Source organism: Mustelus asterias, chromosome 17 (genome assembly GCF_964213995.1).
Source record: "Mustelus asterias chromosome 17, sMusAst1.hap1.1, whole genome shotgun sequence".
Taxonomy (NCBI): domain Eukaryota; kingdom Metazoa; phylum Chordata; class Chondrichthyes; order Carcharhiniformes; family Triakidae; genus Mustelus; species Mustelus asterias.
The window spans coordinates 67,789,841-67,810,025 of NC_135817.1; the positions used below are offsets into that span (position 1 = coordinate 67,789,841).

Consider the following 20,185-nt stretch of genomic DNA (forward strand, 5'->3'; position numbering starts at 1 on the left):
GATTCTTTTCCCCCCTAAACCCTAAGACCTTAAAAAGAGCAAAGCACTCCATAAACTATTACTTTGTGAAGTTAAGAATGCATGTTATTTCCTTCTTGAATCCAAAATGAAGACATAATAAGTGCATGTGAGAGAGTCGCCTTGTACATCTTTTCACATGGGTGGCCATGAACCTGACGGTGGGAGTGAATGCAAGGTCATCAGTTTTTTGCCCATCTAAAGTTGGGCATACTGCATTTGAGCATTATAGTCCATGTTCTTTAGCTGACTTGCTAGCATATTATTATTTTCCCATTTTTTGGGGGAGGGGAGAAAAAGGGAATTTTCAGCTATGCCAACGTGGTTTCCCATTGGATAGATTAATGTAAATTAGGATCAGGGAATTTGGGAGAGCTTGCTGTTTGCTGGCATTCCAGAGTAAAAAGCAAATTATAATGCAGTATATTTAATCATGCTCCCACTGCTTTGGCACTAAGAATGCATGTGCAGGTTTATAAATGGTAATCCTGAGAGATTTATTACTGCATGCTGTTACATAATCATGTTCAAATCACAAGGCCTGAGCTATCAACAGATGTATAATTTACCTATACCAAATATGTCCTTTTTTTAAATCACAAATGATGTAAGGTGCTGTTGATAATTTAGTGAGGCCTTTTTTTTATTTGTCTAATAGTAAATGGGCAACCACGACCGTTGGAATCTAATCAAGTTAAATATCTTCGCCGGGAACTCATAGAACTTCGGAATAAAGTGAATCGACTGCTGGATAGCTTGGAGCCACCCACTGAACCAGGTCTTTCTGCTAACATCCCAGAAAATGGTAAGTAGGATTCTTGGCCTTGCTTTTCTGCCCCTTTTAAACATCTGTTGTGTCAATGTTTATAACCTACAATCCATGTGTTTTCTAAAGTCAGTACTTTGTTCATTTTTTTTCACTGAGTGTATTAACACAAGCTTTATGGAAATCTGAAGGACTTCAATGTTGATGTGCACATTTGTACTGCAATTCCCAGATGTACAATAGGTACATAATGACTTTAACATTCTGTGTAAAATAATAATTGTAGGAGAGAATTGTGGTGCCCAGGGAGGTATCCAGATTCCTAAAAAAAAAAGCTCGCCAATCCACAGACTTCACCGTCCCTTGCTGTTCTAACTTCTTCACCTGATAAAATAATAAAGTTGGAACTGTTGGACACACAATTAAGTTTGTAAGTAAACAATTTTGTAGGTGCGTTAGGTAAGATTTTATTTTCAATAGATTATCATCTACATGTTCAGGATACATTCCGGTACAAACTGAGGTCAATTTTATATCATGGTTATTCCCCTGCACCCCCTCAAATCAAAGTAAATGGGTACTGTTGCTTTTACCAAATCTGAACAAACTTTCAGACAGGTGTTTTGAAAAATAAGTCCCTGCAGTAATGTTTTTGTTGGAATGATAAGTCATCTGAAATTGCCATGATTATACTGAGGAAGTGGATTTTTTTTTGCTGTAGCCAGCAATAGTCATCCTTTCAGAACAATGGTCTTCTACCCCAAAATATTTTGATTTCACCAGCTGTCTTGTAAAACCTAAAAACTATTTAATTTATCCACATTTTAAGAAGCCGAGGTAAAACCTCTTTGCAGCTATGAATTTTACAAGCCTAAACATTGTAATCCAACCAAAATGTGTGGTTGTATAATTTTGTATTTATTTTAAGCTTAAATTTAATCACCTTTTCCTTTCATTTTTTCCACGTTCAGTTGTTCTGAAGCTATAATTGAATAACCAGAAAGGAATTTGCTTCAAATAAGATAAATAAAAAATCTGATCACTTTCTGTGACTGAGGTAATGACGTTACAAATGTGCTGTAGAACAGGGTTTCCCAAATTTTTTGAGCCATTGAACAACTAGTGACCTCCCAAGTGCATTAGGGAACCCCAAGCATTTTCATAATGTTGCTGCGAAATAGGGGCAAACACAGAAGCCAATTCTCTTTCAAGCTATATCTATGCATTTATTAGGAATTAGGAAGAGGCACACAGTTTCCAGCTACATCGACCTCTCATAATCCCTGGAAGTAGTAGGGGTGGCACAGTGGTTAGCACTGCTGCCTCCCAGCTCCAGGGACCCGGGTTCAATTCCCGGCTTGTGTCACTGTCTGTGTGGAGTTTGCACATTCTCCCCATGTCTGTGTGGGTTTCCTCCCACAATCCAAAGATGTGTGCGTTAGGTGAATTGGCCATTCTAAATTCTGTGTACCCAAACAGGTGCTGGAGTGTGGTGACTAAGGGATTTTCACAGTAACTTCATTGCAGTGTGAATGTAAGCCTGCTTGTGACTAATAAATAAACTTTAACTTTAGTACCCACTTTAGGAGTGGGTAATCTGAAAAGTTCTCTTATTTAAAAGAATATTTAACCTCCTGTCATTTTTAATGGGAGGAATGATGTTAGAAAGCTGTCTATTCTCCTATCGGACAAATGCACCTGTCACATCGTACACATGCTTTCCTCTGTCTTTTTTTATTCAATTGTGTGACATGGGCGTCGCTGGCTGGCCAGCATTTATTGCCCATCCCTAGTTGCCCATGAGAATGTGGTTCTGAGTGACTTGCTAGGCCATTTCAGAGAGCACTTGAGAGTCAACCACATATCTGTGGCTCTGGAGTCATATAGGCCAGACCAGGTAAGGATGGCAGATTTCCTTCCTTAAAGGACATTAGTAAACCAGATGGGTTTTTCCGACAATCGACAATGGTTTCATGGTCATCAGTAGATTCTTAATTCCAGATGTTTTTCAAATTGAATTCAAATTCCACCATCTACCATGTCACTCACCACTTGACTCCCCAAGTCTTGTCCACCATCTACAAGTCAAGGAGTGTGATGGAATACTCTCCACCTATATACATGACTATCTACCAACACGCAAGCATCCAGGACAAAGCAGTTTGCTTGAACAGCACATCATCCACCAATTGCAATATTTCTTCCCTCCACCACCAACACACAGTGGTGGCAGTGTGTACCATGCAACAAAATGCATTGCCGCATTTCACCAGTGCTGCTTTGACAGCGCCTTACAAACCCACGACTTTCGCCACCTAGACGGACAAGGGTAGCAGACACGGGGCAACACCATTTTAATGTGAGTTTTCATTTAAAGGAAGCATTTCATTATTAGTTTTGGTCAAATTAAGGCTTTAGGGCAACCTTCCTCTTGTCTTTCCCACACAGCCTCTCTTTGTGGTGAAACATTTGGGGCATGAAGCACTCTGTGGAAAAATACTAGTTTCAGTTTGAAATTAAATGCCAACTCTTTACAGTATAGCACATTTGACATTCTTCTGGCAACTCATTTTTCTAAAAAAAAATGTTTGTTCCAATTAGCTCCGTATCTCTTTTTATTTAGTATCTGTTGCGTCGGATTCTTACAAAAATGTATTAACCTGTCATAGATAAATCTTTGTCTGTTCAGTTTTAGAATGTGTGCTGAATATTTATTATAGACAGGCTAGCTTTGCAAGAAGTAAATTATCATGCAGTTAAGACTGCTTGATGCTGAAGCAGCTGGAATTAATACCAAGTCATTTTAAATTAGTTCCCTCAATTTTTTATGATCTTAGCAACTTCACAGGTCAGTACCATGATGTAATTGACATTCACTCATGATAGCAAAATAAAATCAAAGTACAACATTGCAGGGGGAACCCTTGAATTTTTACTGAGTTGATTAAACTCCCCCATCAAAATAAACTGGAAATCCAACTATTGCACATGCGTGTGTGTGCTGAAAGTTGAAATTGGAGATTCAATATCTCATTTGTAAAATACTACTCAACATGCCCTGGCATGCAGACATTAAGGCACTTTAGATATTTTTTGGAATAATTATTGTATCCACTTCTTGCTATGCTGTAGAAATGTTACAGGTTAGAAAGTGGACCCACTAGATCTATAATAAATGTGCAGAAAAAGATGTTGGAGATAAAGGATACGAACTACAAAGGTGGCCAAGAGGGTTTTGTTATGAAACAATTAATCAGATGTCACCTTGTTTCTCCTCCTCAGTTTGTCATATTTTTTATGATTTTGTTTCTGTGAAGCCCTTAGCCTTATTTTTCTGAGTTAAAGACACTCTAGAAATGCAAATTGTTGAGTATTACTGTTCTGTAAAAAAGATTAAGGATATTAGAAAATTTACATTTTTAAGGAAGAATTGGTTGGGAAGTATGCCGTGGTGTCCCCCTGCCTTAGGGATTGGTATTGGACTCTTTGATGTATATCAATGGGCACAAGGGGTGTAATTTCGAAGTTTGCAGATGCTGCAGAAGTCATTCGGCCCATCAAGTCTGCACTGACTCTTCAACAGAGCATCTTACCAAGCCCTACTCCAGCCCCATAACCCCATGCATTTATCCTGAAAATCTCCCTAACCTACACATCGAGGGGCAATTAGCATGGTCAATCCATCTATCCTATAATAAGTTCCCTCCATGTCCCCCTTGTACCAGTGGGATCAATGATGACATCTATGATTTTCAAGATTTTTGGATCCACAAAGTTTTGTTGTTTAAATTTTTTTACAGAATTCCCAGGTGACTCAGTAAAATGGTTTTCTCAGAATGATGGAAGGCTGGATTTTACCCAACTCCCCACAGATCTTCGATTTGGCAGTGTGACTTTTGAGACTGTTGGCTAATGATTTTTTTTCATTACGTAGTGAATGCTTTGCAGTCTTTTCTCTATTTCTGGTGTAATGTGGAATAAAATTTCAGACCTGTTAAAGATTTAATTTCATCACATCAGAAAAGCTTGAAAACTGAGTTTAAGATTGGAGCCCAGTGTCCAGCAATATATAAAATACTAACAGAAGGTTAGAAGTGCGTGTAACTTTGTGACCATGATATTTTGTATTCAAGTGCCTGTCCATGCCTCCCTACTTTTTCCCCCCCTCACCAACCCATTTTGATTTTCCTCCGTTTTATACAAAGTTGCACATTTTTAGAAAAGGTGGTTGGGAAAACTGGCTTTGCTGTATTTAAGTACCTCTATTTTTAATAAGTAGCCAAGACATTCTTTTAGTTTTGTACTTTGTTACAGATGCAGTTGATGGAAGAGATGGAAAGCCTTTGGCACCGGACTCCACAATTAAACAGCCAGTTCCTGTCAGTGCGGCCAGCATGTCCGCCTTTGATCCTTTAAAAAATCAAGATGAAATCAGCAAGAATGTAATGTCATCATTTGGCCTGACTGAAGATCAGGTTTCAGGTAAGTGTATTGAATTGAACTTTACTCTAGTAATTTTAAAACAATCTTTCATTGAAGGGCGGCATGGTGGCACAGTGGTTAACACTGCTGCCTCACAGCGCCAGGGACTTGGATTCGATTCCTGACTTTGGTCCCTCTCTGTGCGGAGTCTGTGTGTTCTCTCCGTGTCTGTGGGTTTCCTCTGGGTGCTCCAATGTCCTCCCACAGTCCGAAAGATGTGCTGGTTAGGTGCATCGGCCATGCTAAATTCTCCCTCTGTGTACCTGAACAGGCGCCAAAATGTGATGACGAGGGGATTTTCACAGTAACTTCATTGCAGTGTTAATGTAAGCTTACCTTTGACATTAATAAATAAACTTTAATCTTTCCTAGTTGCTAATACATGAATCCATCTAAAGAAAATGATTAAATCTACACTGTATAATAAGTTTCAAACTTAACGGTTGGAAAATTACTGAAAATCTATCTTTCTATAAATACTCATTTATCCTTCATGTTTTTTAAACAAACTAATTAAATTATCCCTTTATTTCATTACTTCTGTATTATTTGGGGGGGCAGGCACTCTGAAAATCATTTGCATGTCCATGTCCCTTAGCAAAATGTATTCTCTAAGTAATTGGAACTGTCTCTTTGCTCATATGTTTAGTTATAGAATTATAGAATTCCTACAGTGCAGAAGGAGACCATTTGGCCCATCGAGTCTGCACCGACCACAATCCCACTCAGGCTCTATTCCCATAACTCCTCATATTTACCCTGCTAGTCCCCCTGACACTATGGTCAATTTAGCATGACCAATCAACCTAACCTGCATACCTTTGGACTGTGGGAGGAATCCGGAGGAAACCCATACAGATACGGGAGAACGTGCAAACCCCACACTGACAGTGACCCGAGGCCAGAATTGAACCCAGGTCTCTGGTGCTGTTAGGTCGCAGTGCTAACCACTGTGCTAGTGTAGTTCCCATGCAAAGATTAAGTAAACAAACTAAAGCATCTTGTAATGGTAAGAATCATGAACTGTGAGCATTTTTATTGACTGAACATGTGGAGAGATTATGCTGGAGAAGTACACATGGTCCTCAAATTTATACTGTTGGAATTTTTATTTATTTCTGTGGCAATAAAACTCATGTTTTAATAGTATTTAAATAGCCAGTTAATCAAATTCTACTCTAGAAAACTTGGTTCAGTTGGAGTAAACGATCACTTATTTGCACCAGCATTTCTTCTTTGTTCTTGTATAATTATTGGATTTGCAAGCTAAGCACTAAGATCTAATGGAGGGGGACCTGCGGTTGGCCTTGGAGTGGGACCAGCAGAAGCTTAGCTGAAGTGCAATCTGGAAACTCTCAGTGTACTTTTTGCCATGGAAAATGATCTGTGGAAGAATCTGATTTCTTCAGTCAAAAAGCTGACCAGAATTCTTTGAATATAGTTGTGTATATTTTTCCAAGGTATCTATAACAAAGTGTGGGAGTAAGACAAAATCCAGCAACTTCCTTTCTGTTCTCGGCGTGAGACACATGAAAAGAGTCTTGCTGCCTGCCGTATGTTTAAAAAATTATCCAAAAATAATGTAGTTTCAAGTTCTTGCCCTTGTAAATAGCAACTGGGAACTCTGAACAATTGAGTTGAGCTAATTTTTTTTAGTTTATTTAGGGAGCCTTTGATGCCACTTTGTCAGCACTTGTTCTATTATGTGTTATAATAGTTGGTTTTCACCAAAGTTATTAAAAGTTAGGTTTGTGACTGTGAATATTTGAGCTTTAAATATAACCCTAAGGACAGTGCACTCTGATAGAATTCAACATAGCAAAATACTGCACAAGCTAAAAATCTGAAATAAAAACAGAAAATGCTAGAAATATGCAGCAAGTCTGACAATCTGTGGAGAGAAAGACAGTTTTATTCGTGAGAGTTAGAGGTGTTTTATGCTCTTAAGATATACACATTATGCATTTGAGATATACACTTCCCGCTGCCTCGGAAAAGCAGCTAGCATTATCAAGGACTCCACGCACCCTGGACGTACTCTCTTCCACTTTCCATCGAGAAAAAGATACAAAAGTCTGAGGTCACGTCCCAGCCAACTTAAAACTGCTTCTTCCCTGCTGCCATCAGATTTTTGAACGGACCTACCTCACATTAAGTTGATCTTTCTCTACACCCTAGTTATGACTGTAACATTCCATTCTGCACTGTCTCCTATCCTTCTCTATGAACGGTATGCTTTGTCTATATAGCACCGAAGGAACAATACTTTTCACTATACTAATACAAGTGACAATAATGAATCAAATCAAATTACCTAGAATTAGAAAATAAACTGGCAGAAAGGATGCTAGCAATATGGACTATCCCTATCTTTCTGGTACTTTCTTTTTTTGATCACCTCAGCTTAGCCCACCCCTCTTGTCTCTTAAAATTCCTATTCTGTACTGCTCACTTATACAGAGTTTCTTATTGAGATCCCCCGCCCCCCCAATCACTTCACCACCACCTTTGTATTTGTCCAGGTAAAACCTCTAGTCATTCCCCTTGGTTTAGTTCCCATAAGCCCAGAGGCACAGATTTGAATGTTTCTGGTGCACAACTGGTTTGCCATTCATCAGTTATTGTTGGACCACATCAGCTGTTATTAATGCTCTCCTCTCTTAGAACATAGAAACCCTACAGTGCAGAAGGAGGCCTTTCGGCCCATCGAGTCTGCACCGACCACAATCCCACCCAGGCCCTACCCCCACATATTTTACCTGCTAATCCCTCTAACCTACGCATCCCAGGACTCTAAGGGACAACTTTTAACCTGGCCAATCAACCTAACCCGCACATCTTTGGACTGTGGCTTGTGCTTGTGCTACCGGAGCACCCGGAGGAAACCCACGCAGACACGAGGAGAATGTGCAAACTCCACACAGACAGTGACCCGAGCCGGGAATCGAACCCGGGACCCTGGAGCTGTGAAGCAGCAGTGCTAACCACTGTGCTACTGTTACTGCTCACTTTTCTAGGATTACTGCAAGATGCTAAGATAATGTCTGGCTTTTATATTTCATGACCAACTATCTCTATAGACAAAAGCAGAAAGTGCTGGAAAATCTCAGAAGGTCTGGCAGCATCTTTGGACAGAGAACAGAATAAGAAGTCTCACAACACCAGGTTAAAGTCCAACCGGTTTATTTGGTAGCACAAGCCACAAGCTTTCGGAACATTGCCCCATCATCAGGCGAGTGGGAGTTGTGTTCACAAACAGGGCATATATAGATACAAACACAATTTACAAGATAATGGTTGAAATGTGAGTCTTTACACGTAATCAAGTCTTAAAGGCACAGACAATGTGAGTGGAGAGAGGATTAAGTACAGGTTAAAGAGATGTGTATTGTTTCCAGCCAGGACAGTTAGTGAGATTTTGCAAACCCAGGCAAGTCGTGGGGATTACAGATGGTGTGACATGAACCCAAGATCCCAGTTGAAGCTGTCCTCGTGTGTGCGGAACTTGGCTATCAGTTTCTGCTCAGCGATTCTGCGTTGTCGTGCGTCATGAAGGCCGCCTCGCAACAGACACCTCCAGACGCTGAAAGAACAGGATATGGCGCTCGACACATCAATCGACAGTTGCGACGCGACACAGCGAAAAACCACACCGACTACCTCAGAAGACAAACACGGGACACGGCGAACAGAGTACCTTTCTTGTCCAGTACTTCCCCGGAGCGGAGAAGCTACGACATCTTTTCCGGAGCCTTCATCATGTCATCAATGAAGACGAACATCTCGCCAAGGCCATCCCCATACCCCCCCACTTCTTGCCTTCAAACACCCACACAACCTCAAACAGACCATTGTCCAAACTACCCAGCCTTCAGGAGAACAGTGACCACGACACCACACAACCCTGCCACAGCAATCTCTGCAAGACGTGCCAGATCATCGACACAGATGCCATCATCTCACGTGAGAACACCATCCACCAGGTACACGGTACATACTCTTGCAACTCGGCCAACGTTGCCTACATGATACGCTGCAGGAAAGGATGTCCCGAGGCATGGTACATTGGGGAGACCATGCAGACGCTACGACAACGGATGAATGAACACCGCTTGACAATCACCAGGCAGGAGTGTTCTCTTTCTGTTGGGGAACACTTCAGCAGTCATGGGCATTTAGCCTCTGATCTTCGGTAAGCATTCTCCAAGGCGGCCTTCACGACACACGACAACGCAGAATCGCTGAGCAGAAACTGATAGCCAAGTTCCGCACACATGAGGACGGCCTCAACTGGGATCTTGGGTTCATGTCACACCATCTGTAACCCCCACGACTTGCCTGGGCTTGCAAAATCTCACTAACTATCCTGGCTGGAGACAATACACACCTCTTTAACTTGTGCTTAACCCTCTCTCCACTACATTGTCTGTACCTTTAAGACTTGATTATCTGTAAAGACTCACATTCCAACCATTATCTTGTAAATTGAGTTTGTGTCTATATATGCCCTGTTTGTGACACAGCTCCCACTCACCTGATGAAGGGGCAATGCTCCGAAAGCTTGTGGCTTGTGCTACCAAATAAACCTGTTGGACTTCAGCCTAGTGTTGTGAGATTTCTTACTGTGCTTACCCCAGTCCAACGCCGGCATCTTCACATCACGGGAGAGAACAGAGCCAGTGGATATTTCATTCCAGGATCGGGATCTGCATTTTCACTGAAAACAATCAGTTCTTTCTTGCGTCATAACCCCATCTGTCCACCAAGTTTCATTGAAATCCATCCATTAGTTTTTGAGTATATTGTTTACAGACAAGCAAATGGGCAAAAGGATAATCTCTGTCCACCTTCAGTGGTAGTGGCAACAAGGGAGTGATGGGAGGAGATTGGAAAAGGAAAAAATAATCATTTGGCAATGACAATTTTCTGCAGTCCTCCTTGGCAAAGAAACCTTAACATCCTTTCGCCTGACTTTCTCTTGACCTAAATTTGATTTGCAGTGACTGAGCATGGTGACTCAAGGGAGTTGAGGTAACATTGGTGGAGATACAGATCTTCAGCTGTGTATAAACAAAAGCAGAAAAAAATTGCAGATGTTGGAAATCAGAAATAATAGCACTACATTCCGGAAGCAGCAGGGCAGGCAGCATCTGTGGAGAGAACATTGGGATTCAGTTCGTGCACACAACATTCATTCCTATATTCTAGTTGCAGATGCTGCCTGACCTCCCAATGATTTCCAACATTTTCTGTTTTTGTTTCAGCTTTCTGTTGCTTCTGTTGCTTTGTCATCAGTACCTACTATTTTATTTCTTTCAACCTTTCATTGTTTTAAGGCATTGTGCAAATGGCAAGATAAATCTTATTAATAAAAATTATTTCCGTTCCTTGCTGATAATTGTTTTGCTCAAAATGGTGAGGAACATTGATGCTAAAGGAAGACTCATTTCTACTCCTACTAATGGATGTCCAGCTGTACAGTAGTTTCCTGTGTTCCACTCCAACCTACATTGTACCCCCTTCATTTTTTTCCTCTTTTCCCCTGCTGATTACTTATATGGCCGTTCTGAATGAAGTTGGATAGTTGTCTGCTGTGAATTGTTGAGTAGATCTAGTACATTTAGAACAATGAAGGGAAATCCATTATGTCAGTCAATAAATAAGGCAAGGAAAATGTTTTAAAAAGGGAAATTAAACTTTGATTTGGGAAATAAGCTGTAATTTGCGATATATAGGTTTGGCATCTTGAATTGAAGAATTGCCAAAGAGATACAGCAAATTGGTAGCCATTCAGGAAATAGCTCCACCTTAGTTCCTACAGCTCTGGTTGTACTATGTGAATACTGCTTCTTCTGAACAATACCAGTGCTCAACATGGAGGGAGGGATATGTATTGGTTGGGTGATGTTCTGAGCAACACTGTGATTAGACTCAATTCAGTCAGTGCAGCTTGTGTAATTAAATACAAACTTTGTCACATCAATGGTCTTGTCTTGCTTGACATATTATGAAAACTCTAAAGCTTTCTATAGGTATGTCAGGAATAAAAGAATGACTAGGGTAAGATTAGGGCCAGTCAAGGACAGTAGTGGGAAGTTGTGCGTGGAGTCCGAAGAGATAGGAGAAACGCTAAATGAATATTTTTCGTCAGTATTCACTCAGGAAAAAGACAATGTTGTTGAGGAGAATACTGAGATACAGGCTATTAGACTAGACGGGATTGAGGTTCATAAGGAGGAGGTGTTAGCAATTCTGGAAAGTGTGAAAATAGACAAGTCCCCTGGGCCGGATGGGATTTATACTAGAATTCTCTGGGAGACTAGGGAGGAGATTGCAGAGCCTTTGGCTTTGATCTTTACGTCGTCATTCCTGGAAGACTGGAGGATAGCAAATGTTGTCCCCTTGTTCAAGCAGGGGAGTAGAGACAACCCTGGTAATTATGGACCAGTGAGCCTTACTTCTGTTGTGGGCAAAGTTTTGGAAAGGATTATAAGAGATAGGATTTATAATCATCTAGAAAGGAATAATTTGATTAGGGATAGTCAATACCGTTTTGTGAAGGGTAGGTCGTGCCTCACAAACCTTATTGAGTTCTTTGAGAAGGTGACCAAAGAGGTGGATAAGGATAAAGCAGTTGATGTGGTGTATATGGATTTCAGTAAAGCGTTTGATAAGGTTCCCCACGGTAAGCTATTGCAGAAAATACGGAGGCGTGGGATTGAGGGTGATTTAGCGGTTTGGATCAGAAATTGGCTAGCTGTAAGAAGACAGAGGGTGTTGGTTGATGGGAAATGTTCATCCTGGAGTTCAGTTACTAGTGGTGTACCGCAAGGATCTGTTTTGGGGCCGCTGCTGTTTGTCATTTTTATAAATGACCTGGATGAGGGCGTAGAAGGATGGGTTAGTAAATTTGCGGATGACACTAAAGTCAGTGGAGTTGTGGACAGTGCAGAAGGATGTTGCAGGTTACAGAGGGACATAGATAAGCTGCAGAGCTGGGCTGAGAGGTGGCAAATGAAGTTTAATGCGGAAAAGTGTGAGGTGATTCACTTTGGAAGGAGTAACAGAAATACAGAGTACTGGGCTAATGGTAAGATACTTGGTAGTGTGGATGAGCAGAGAGATCTCGGTGTCCATGTGCATAGATCCCTGAAAGTTGGCATCCAGGTTGATAGGGTTGTTAAGAAGGCGTACGGTGTGTTAGCTTTTATTGGTAGAAGGATTGAGTTTCGGAGCCATGAGGTCATGTTGCAGCTGTACAAAACTCTGGTGCGGTCGCACTTGGAGTATTGCGTACAGTTCTGGTCGCTGCATTATAGGAAGGATGTGGAAGCATTGGAAAGGATGCAGAGGAGATTTACCAGGATGTTGCCTGGCATGGTGGGATGCCCTGTCATGGCAGGCTGGGGTTAGAAAATGAGGCGAACCGTTCAAAAGCCCATTGATTTGGCGGGATCGGAAGATGCTGTCAGCGGGAGGGGGCCGTAAAACTTCCCTCCATGTTGCACAATTAGAAAGTTGGCTTAGGCAATTGAATATGTGGCTGTAGCTAGCAATGCCAGATTTTAAGAGGGTGTACAGATATCCCCTTTTGCCAGACTCTGAAGAACAACTGATCAAGCCAGAAACTTTTTTAAAAGCATTTCAGAATTTCTTTGCATGTTGGTCCCATTGGGATAGGCACACATGTTCTTGTGAAATGAAAATTATCTGTTACTATTTTCTTTACAAATCTTAAATATCTTAATTTTGCTCATTTTATACAAACTGCGATGACAGATTATAGGTGAACTTTGGCTTGGCAGCAGTCTTTCTGATAAGTCATTTTCAATTGTGTTTTATGGTAGAGATTTAAAATATTAACTAATTTGAAAAGTTAATTTGCATTCTGATCCCTTCAATATTGTTTGGAAAGGCTCTGCATGAATCAAGGCTGAAGCTTTAATGTATACCAAATTTTACATTTTTGGATAGCTGTAGGGTTTTTTTCTAGCCTGAGTTTTATGATTACTTTGTGCCAAGTTATGTTCTCCTCATTTGTAGGATTTCTAGTGTCTTGTACACAGGTTGATACAAGCCCAGTTGATATAACTGGATGGGAAGATCCTAGAATGGAACCCGAGCTCAAAAGACTTGATTTTTAGAAAATGTGGAGGAACAGAGTCATAGTCTCTATTAGTTAGTCACCGACAGTCACCGTTAATTAGTTTTAATGTTTACCAGTACAAATATAAATATATGGGGCGGCACGGCAGCACAGTGGTTAACACTGCTGCCTCCCAGCACCAGAGACCTGGGTTCGATCCCCAGCTTGGGTCACAGTCTGTGCGCAGTCTGCATGTTCTCCCCATGTCTGCGTGTTTCCTCCGGGTGCTCCAGTTTCCTCCCGCAGTCCAGAAGACGTGCTAGTTAGGTGCATTGGCTGAGCTAAATTTTCCCTCACTGCACCCGAACAGGCACCGGAGTGTGGCGACTAGGGGATTTTCACTGCAGTGTTAATGTAAACCTACTTGTGACACTAATAAATAAACTTAAACTTAAAGCCCTTAAAATTACTTTTGTTTTTCTCACACGGTACCATTGTAACACTGCAAGGTTTTGTGTATGGTTGTGCTTCACACTGTTGTGATTTGTTTGGGTGTGGGGAGCTGCCAGAAGTGGAACATTCCAATCGTCCACAGGTCCACTGGGCACAAACTATACTAATAGTCTCTCAATTTGTCATTCTCATTGTACCGTGACTAAATTGTTGAATTGCTTATTTACCATGGTTCACCATTAGATTTTTAAATTGAGCTAAAACAGTATAAATCTAACCACAGTAATTTGCAATGCTGTGAACAATTGGAATTGTTAGCTGATTAGGCAAGCGTGAAATTTATGATGTGTGTACCTAATAAGACTTGGATGTAGTAAATCATTTTGATTTTTTTTTTCACCTGCATTCATTTGACTTGGTTCTCATCAGTTTGTGCTGCTTGTGAACACATGCATAATTTTATGCTTAAAGAAAGAACCTGAAATTCGAGCTAGCCTGATAGTTTAAAGATCGTTTGAACTGTATCAATGTGGAGAGGAGCCCTTCAAAAGAATAGTGTCCTATTGGTGCATTTAGAGCATAACTTTATTTATAGATCTGGACAAAGAAGTAGCAGTTTAAACAAAATTGTTGAGCAACCTACTTGCATTGTTTAAACAGTGCAGTAATTTGGATGTTCTATCCAATAGATTTAATATATGTTTGTTTTGGATTGGAGCCTCAGTGGCTTATGGAATGGGATGCAGTCTGTTTAGACACATCTGTTTTGGACCAAATAACTGTCAGAATTCTTTAATAAGAGCATAGAAATTCAATGCTCTAGAATTGTAAAGCCAGAAATATGCTGTTAGCATACTGAATATGGTGCACAGCTGGTAACACATCCCATGGAAAGGTCCTTGTAATAGCAATCACGGTCTTTAAAGCCCAACCTTTCATTTGGCCTTATTAAAATATTCCCTGGAATAGAATAATGCACTGCATGACTTTTTCCTTTCATAACAATGTGAGTTCAATTTAATTGATGGCATGCTTGCATCTCTGTGTTTAATCGAAAGTTATTGTTAAGTATTTGTTGTTCTCTTCATGTCAGTGGAGGCTGCAGGGATTTAAATCACATGATTAGATGTTTTTTTTTAAAACTGATATTGACAGTGTCCCCTCTAATGATTTGTTCAATTGGATGTTTAGATCAAGCAAGTTATAGTAAAGGAGAGGTGGTGATGTAGTGGTATTGTCACTGGACAGAATATACAGAATATATCATGGCAGATGGTGGAATTTGAATTCTATAAATATCTGGAATTAAAAGTATAATGATGACCGTAAAATCATTGTCGATTGTCATCAACCCATCTGGTTTTAATGTGCCTTGAGGGAAGGAAAATTTACTTGGTCTGGCTTACATGTGACTCCAGACCCACAGCTATGTGGTTGACTCTTAAATGCCCTCTGAAATGACCAAGCAAGCCAATTGGTTGCATCAAACCACTATAAAGTCAATAAAAAAGGAATGAAACTAGAATGACCAATAAAAATTGACCTAGGCACTGAAAACAATAACTGCAAACCAGGTCCTGTGACTCTGCAAAGTCCTTCTTGCCAACATCTGCGGGTTTGCTTCAAAATTGGGAGCACAGCCTGACATAGTCATATTCATAGAATCATACCTTACAATGTGCCAGAGACCACCATCACATCCACCAGTGGGGCTTACCCAGCAGAGGTGGTGGCATAGTGATATACAGTCAGGAGGGAATTGCCCTGGAAGTCCTCAGCTCCTCTGGCCCACAGAAAATGTACTCTGGTGGAGAACTTCAATGTCCAAGTGTGACTTGGTAGCATCATTACTGACTGGACTGGCTGGGTTCTAAAGGCCATAGCTGGTAGCCTGGCTCTGCAGCAAGTGGTGAGCGAAAAACATACTTGTGCTCATCCTCTTCAACCTGCCTGATGCAGATGAATATGTCGATGACAATGTCCTTGTGGAGACAAAGTCTCACCTTCACATTGAGGATCCCCTCCATCGTGTCGTGTGGCACCACCATCATGCAAAATGGGATAGATCCTGATCAGATCTAGCAACTCAAGACTGAGCATCCATGAGGCATTGTGGGCCATCAACACCAGCAGAAATGCACTCAACCACAAACTGTTACCTGATGGCCCGGCATAACCCTCGCTCTACCAGTACCACCAAGTCAGGGGATCAACCCTGCTTCAATGTAGTGTGCAGCGGGGGGATGGCATGAGCAACACCAACCATACTTAAAAATGAGTTGTCAACCTGATGAAGCTACAACACAGGACTACTTGCATACCAAATACCAGAAATCGCAAGTAATAGACAGAGCTAGCGATTCCACAACCAATGGATCGGATTTAAGTTCTGCAGCCCTGCCACATCCAGTCGTGAATGGTAGTGGGAAATTAAACAGCTCACTGGAGAAGGAGCCTGCACAAATATCCCCATCCTTAATGATGGAGGAGCCAAGCACATCAGTGCTTAAGCATTCGCAACAATTTTCAGCCAGAAGTGCCAACTGGATGATCCATCTTGGCTTCCTCCAGCATCACAGGTGCCAGGTTTCAGCCAATGCCAATCGCACCACATGATATCAACAAATGGTTAAAGACACTGGATGCTATAAAGGCTATGGGCCCTGACAATAATTAGCAATAACATTGAAGACATGTGCTCCCAGAACTTGTCGCATCTCCATGCTAAGCTGTTCCAGTACAGCTGAACCCTGGCATCTAGCCGGCAATGTGGAAAATTACCCAGGTATGTCCTCTACACAAAATGTGGAGATGCCAGCGTTGGACTGGACTGTCTTTATATGCCCTGTTTGTGAACTGAAATCCCACTCACCTGATGAAGGAGCAGCACTTCGAAAGCTAGTGGCTTTTGCTACCAAATAAACCTGTTGGACTTCAACCTGGTGTTGTGAGACTTCTTACTTTACACAAAAAGCAGGATAAATCCAACACAGCCAGTTACTGCTCCATTAGTCTACTCTCGATTATCAGTAAAGTGATAAAAGAGATAAATCAACGGTGTTATCAAGAGGCTTCATAATATCTTGCTCACTAATGCTCAGTTTGGGTTCCACCTGGGTTACTCAGCTCCTGATCTCATTACAGTTTTGGTTTGAACATGGGAAAAAGTACTGTATTCCAGAAATAAGATGAAACTGATTGCCTTGAAGTAAAAGCAGCATTTGACAGAGTGTGGCATCAAAGAGTCCTGGCAAAACTGGAGTCAGTTGGAATCAGGGGGAAAATCCTCCACTGGTTGGAGTCATACTGGGCATAAAGAAAGGTGTTTGTAGTAATTGGAGGTCAATCATCTCCGCTTCAGGATGTTACTTGCTGAGGTTCCTCAAGGTTGTGTCCGAGGCCCAACCATCTTCAGTTGCTTCATCAATGATGTTCCTTCCATCATAAGGTCAGAAGTGGGGATGTGCAATATTCAGTATCATTCATTCAGATACTGAAGCTGTCCCATCTTCAAATACAGCAAAACATAAACAATGTCCAAGGGCTGAAATGGTTGCTACGAGAGGACACAGGTTTAAGGTGCTGGGGGGTAGGTACAGGGGGGATGTCAGGGGTAAGTTTTTCACTCAGAGGGTGGTGGGTGAGTGGAATCGGCTGACGTCGGTGGTGGTGGAGGCAAACTCGTTGGGGTCTTTTAAGAGACTTCTGGATGAGTACATGGGATTTAATGGGATTGAGGGCTATAGATAGGCCTCGAGGTGGGGATGTGATCGGCGCAACTTGTGGGCCGAAGGGCCTGTTTGTGCTGTGGCTTTCTATGTTCTATGTTCTAATGTCCAAGTTTGGACTGACAAGTGGCAAACAGCATTTGTGCCACACAAGTGCCAAGCATTGACCATCTCAAACGAGAGAATGTAATCACCTCTTGGCACTCAATGACATTACCATCCCCCACTATCAATATCCTGGGAGTTACCATTGACCAGAAACTTAACTAGATTAGCCATGTAGATAGAGCAGGTCAGAGACTAGAAATCCTGTGGTGGGTACTCACCCCTGATTCTCCAAAGCCTGTCCGCCATCTAGAAGGCAAAAGTCAGGAGTGTGATGGAATATTCTCTACTTGCCTGGATGAGTGCAGCTTCAACAACACTGACACTCGACATCATTCAGGACAAAGCAACCCACTTAATTGGCATTCCCTTCCACAAACATCACTCCCTCCACAAATGGTGGCAGATGTGTGTGCCAGCTGTAAGACGCGCTGCAGGATCTTATCAAGGCTCCTTAGTATCTTGACAGCTACCATCTAGAATGACTTGGGCAGCAGATACTTGGGAACGCCACCACCTGGATGTTTCCTTCCAAGCCACTCACCATCCTGATTTGAAACTATATCACTGTTCCTTTTTGCTGTATTAAAACCCTGGAGTTCCCTCCATAACAGTGGTGTGGGTATACCTACACCACAGGAACTGCACCAATTCAAGAAGGCAGCTCACCACCACCCCAAAAGCAATTGGGAATGGGCAATAAATGCTGACCTAGTCAACGACACCGATATCCCTTGAATGAATAAAAATAATGAAATGAGAACTCTGTTCAGCAACAGAACATATTATAAAAGATCATATTTTTGAGTGATAAATAAATAACTTGAATGCATTCAGAGGAAACCATACAATTTGAAGGAATGTTTGAAGCTGTGTAACCTCAGCATAAAGTAATGTTGATTATAGATCTCTGTGGTAGGAAACTATTTATGTAATAAATTGAGATGACAGCTGAAGTATGGGCACAACTTTAAAATGTATTGGCTTTATAGCTTTTTATAGTGTACTACTACTATGCTAAGTATGCTGAAGGACAACATTGTGCCACCCTTTTCCAAAAAGACTTCTACCACCAAACACCAACACCCACCCACTCACAACGCACGTGAACACATTATTCTCCCACCAGAAAGTGACTAAGACTATTAAATGAATTTTGATTGGATAAGTGGATGAAAATAAATGGTAGAAGGCATATGGCAACAGGATAGGTACCTTTGATTGGAACTAATTGTTTACTTGGGAGGAAAAACACCAACACAGACAGTTTGGGCTGTTTCCAAGTTGTAACTTCTAGGTTGTTCTGATGTGGATTGTGTTTTGCAGAAATTTGGGGGGAATGTTTGCAACTGATTGATGTATTTTTGCTCATTAATTCATCTATTGTGTTTCAGGCCCTCCAAGTGCTCCAGTAGATGAACGATCAGGGACGCCTGACAGTATTGCCTCTTCCTCATCTGTAGCTCATCAGCCTGGTGCTCCACAGCAGCAGCAGTCCTACACAGCAGTTCAGCCTCAAGCTGGCCAGATGGAAGGTAAAGAGTCCATTGTCTTGCTATCATGCCTCAATTAATGCCAAAGTGCCCCACAAACACACTTTTAAATTGCAAGCTAAATATCTTTATGTTTTAAATTTGATTTCAGTAACAATTGCATTCTGTTGTCGTCAAAGCCCTAAGGCATTTCAAAGGCAATACAGACAGCAAATAGTAGTAGAAGCGTCAGATAAATAACCCTTAAGCCAAGTTTTAAGGAGTCCCTTAAAAGTCAGGAATAATGTAACGGGATGATGTAGTTAAAGAAGAATTCAAAGGATCAAGTTAACTGAAGGTTGCTTATATTAATTGAGAAGAGAAATTGGAAACCAGAAGCCGAGTTGAAAAGCAACGGACTGGAGGATACTTGAATGGTAAAATGGGTTAGACCATGGATTGATTTCTGAATAAGCATGAGGATTTTGCATTCATTTTGTTTGCAACAAGAGTCAGTGGAGGTCAGAGAGTGAAATTGATGGACAAGTAAAAGTCGCTGAAGGATTGAAAGCGGTTTGGACCGATTTTGGTTTGTATGTGGTGGGAGGGCAGTAGTGTAAAAGCTGTAGAGGTAAAACCGGAAAGGAGAGAGGAAAGTAAGATATTATGGTCACAAAAGGGTAGGGCATGGATTTTAGCATCGAAGAGGTATGACCGGCTTAAGTGAGATGTATTGCAGCAGTGGAAGTGTGCAGGCTTCATGAGATAGGGTATAGGGTTTGGAGCCCTGGAACAGGCGTCACACTTGAAGTTTTGCAGCATCTGATCCAATCTTGGCCATCAGACAGAGAGAAGATGACAGCATTGAATCAGGCAAAGCTGCAGAGCTTTGTTGGGAGCTAATGGAGGTAGATTTGGTCTTTCTAATATTTATTGGAAGAATTCCGATTCCTGGGTGACTTGATGGCAGGAAATAACTTGACAGCAATAAAGATTTTCACAGGCTGTGGATTGAGATAGTGGGAGGTGGAGGACATGCAGAGTTGGGTCTCATTAATATAAATATCAGAAACTA

General features: G+C 41.4%; 1 protein-coding gene across 1 annotated transcript in view; it reads left to right on the forward strand.

Annotated features, from left to right (window-relative positions):
* tfg (trafficking from ER to golgi regulator) overlaps positions 1-20,185 on the forward strand; it is a 116,523-nt gene that overhangs the window by 65,981 nt on the left and 30,357 nt on the right. The window contains exons 4-6 of the mRNA XM_078232893.1: positions 677-823; positions 5,099-5,266; positions 19,033-19,173. Coding sequence (XP_078089019.1) covers positions 677-823; positions 5,099-5,266; positions 19,033-19,173 — 456 coding nt within the window. The remainder of the gene's footprint in view (positions 1-676; positions 824-5,098; positions 5,267-19,032; positions 19,174-20,185) is intronic.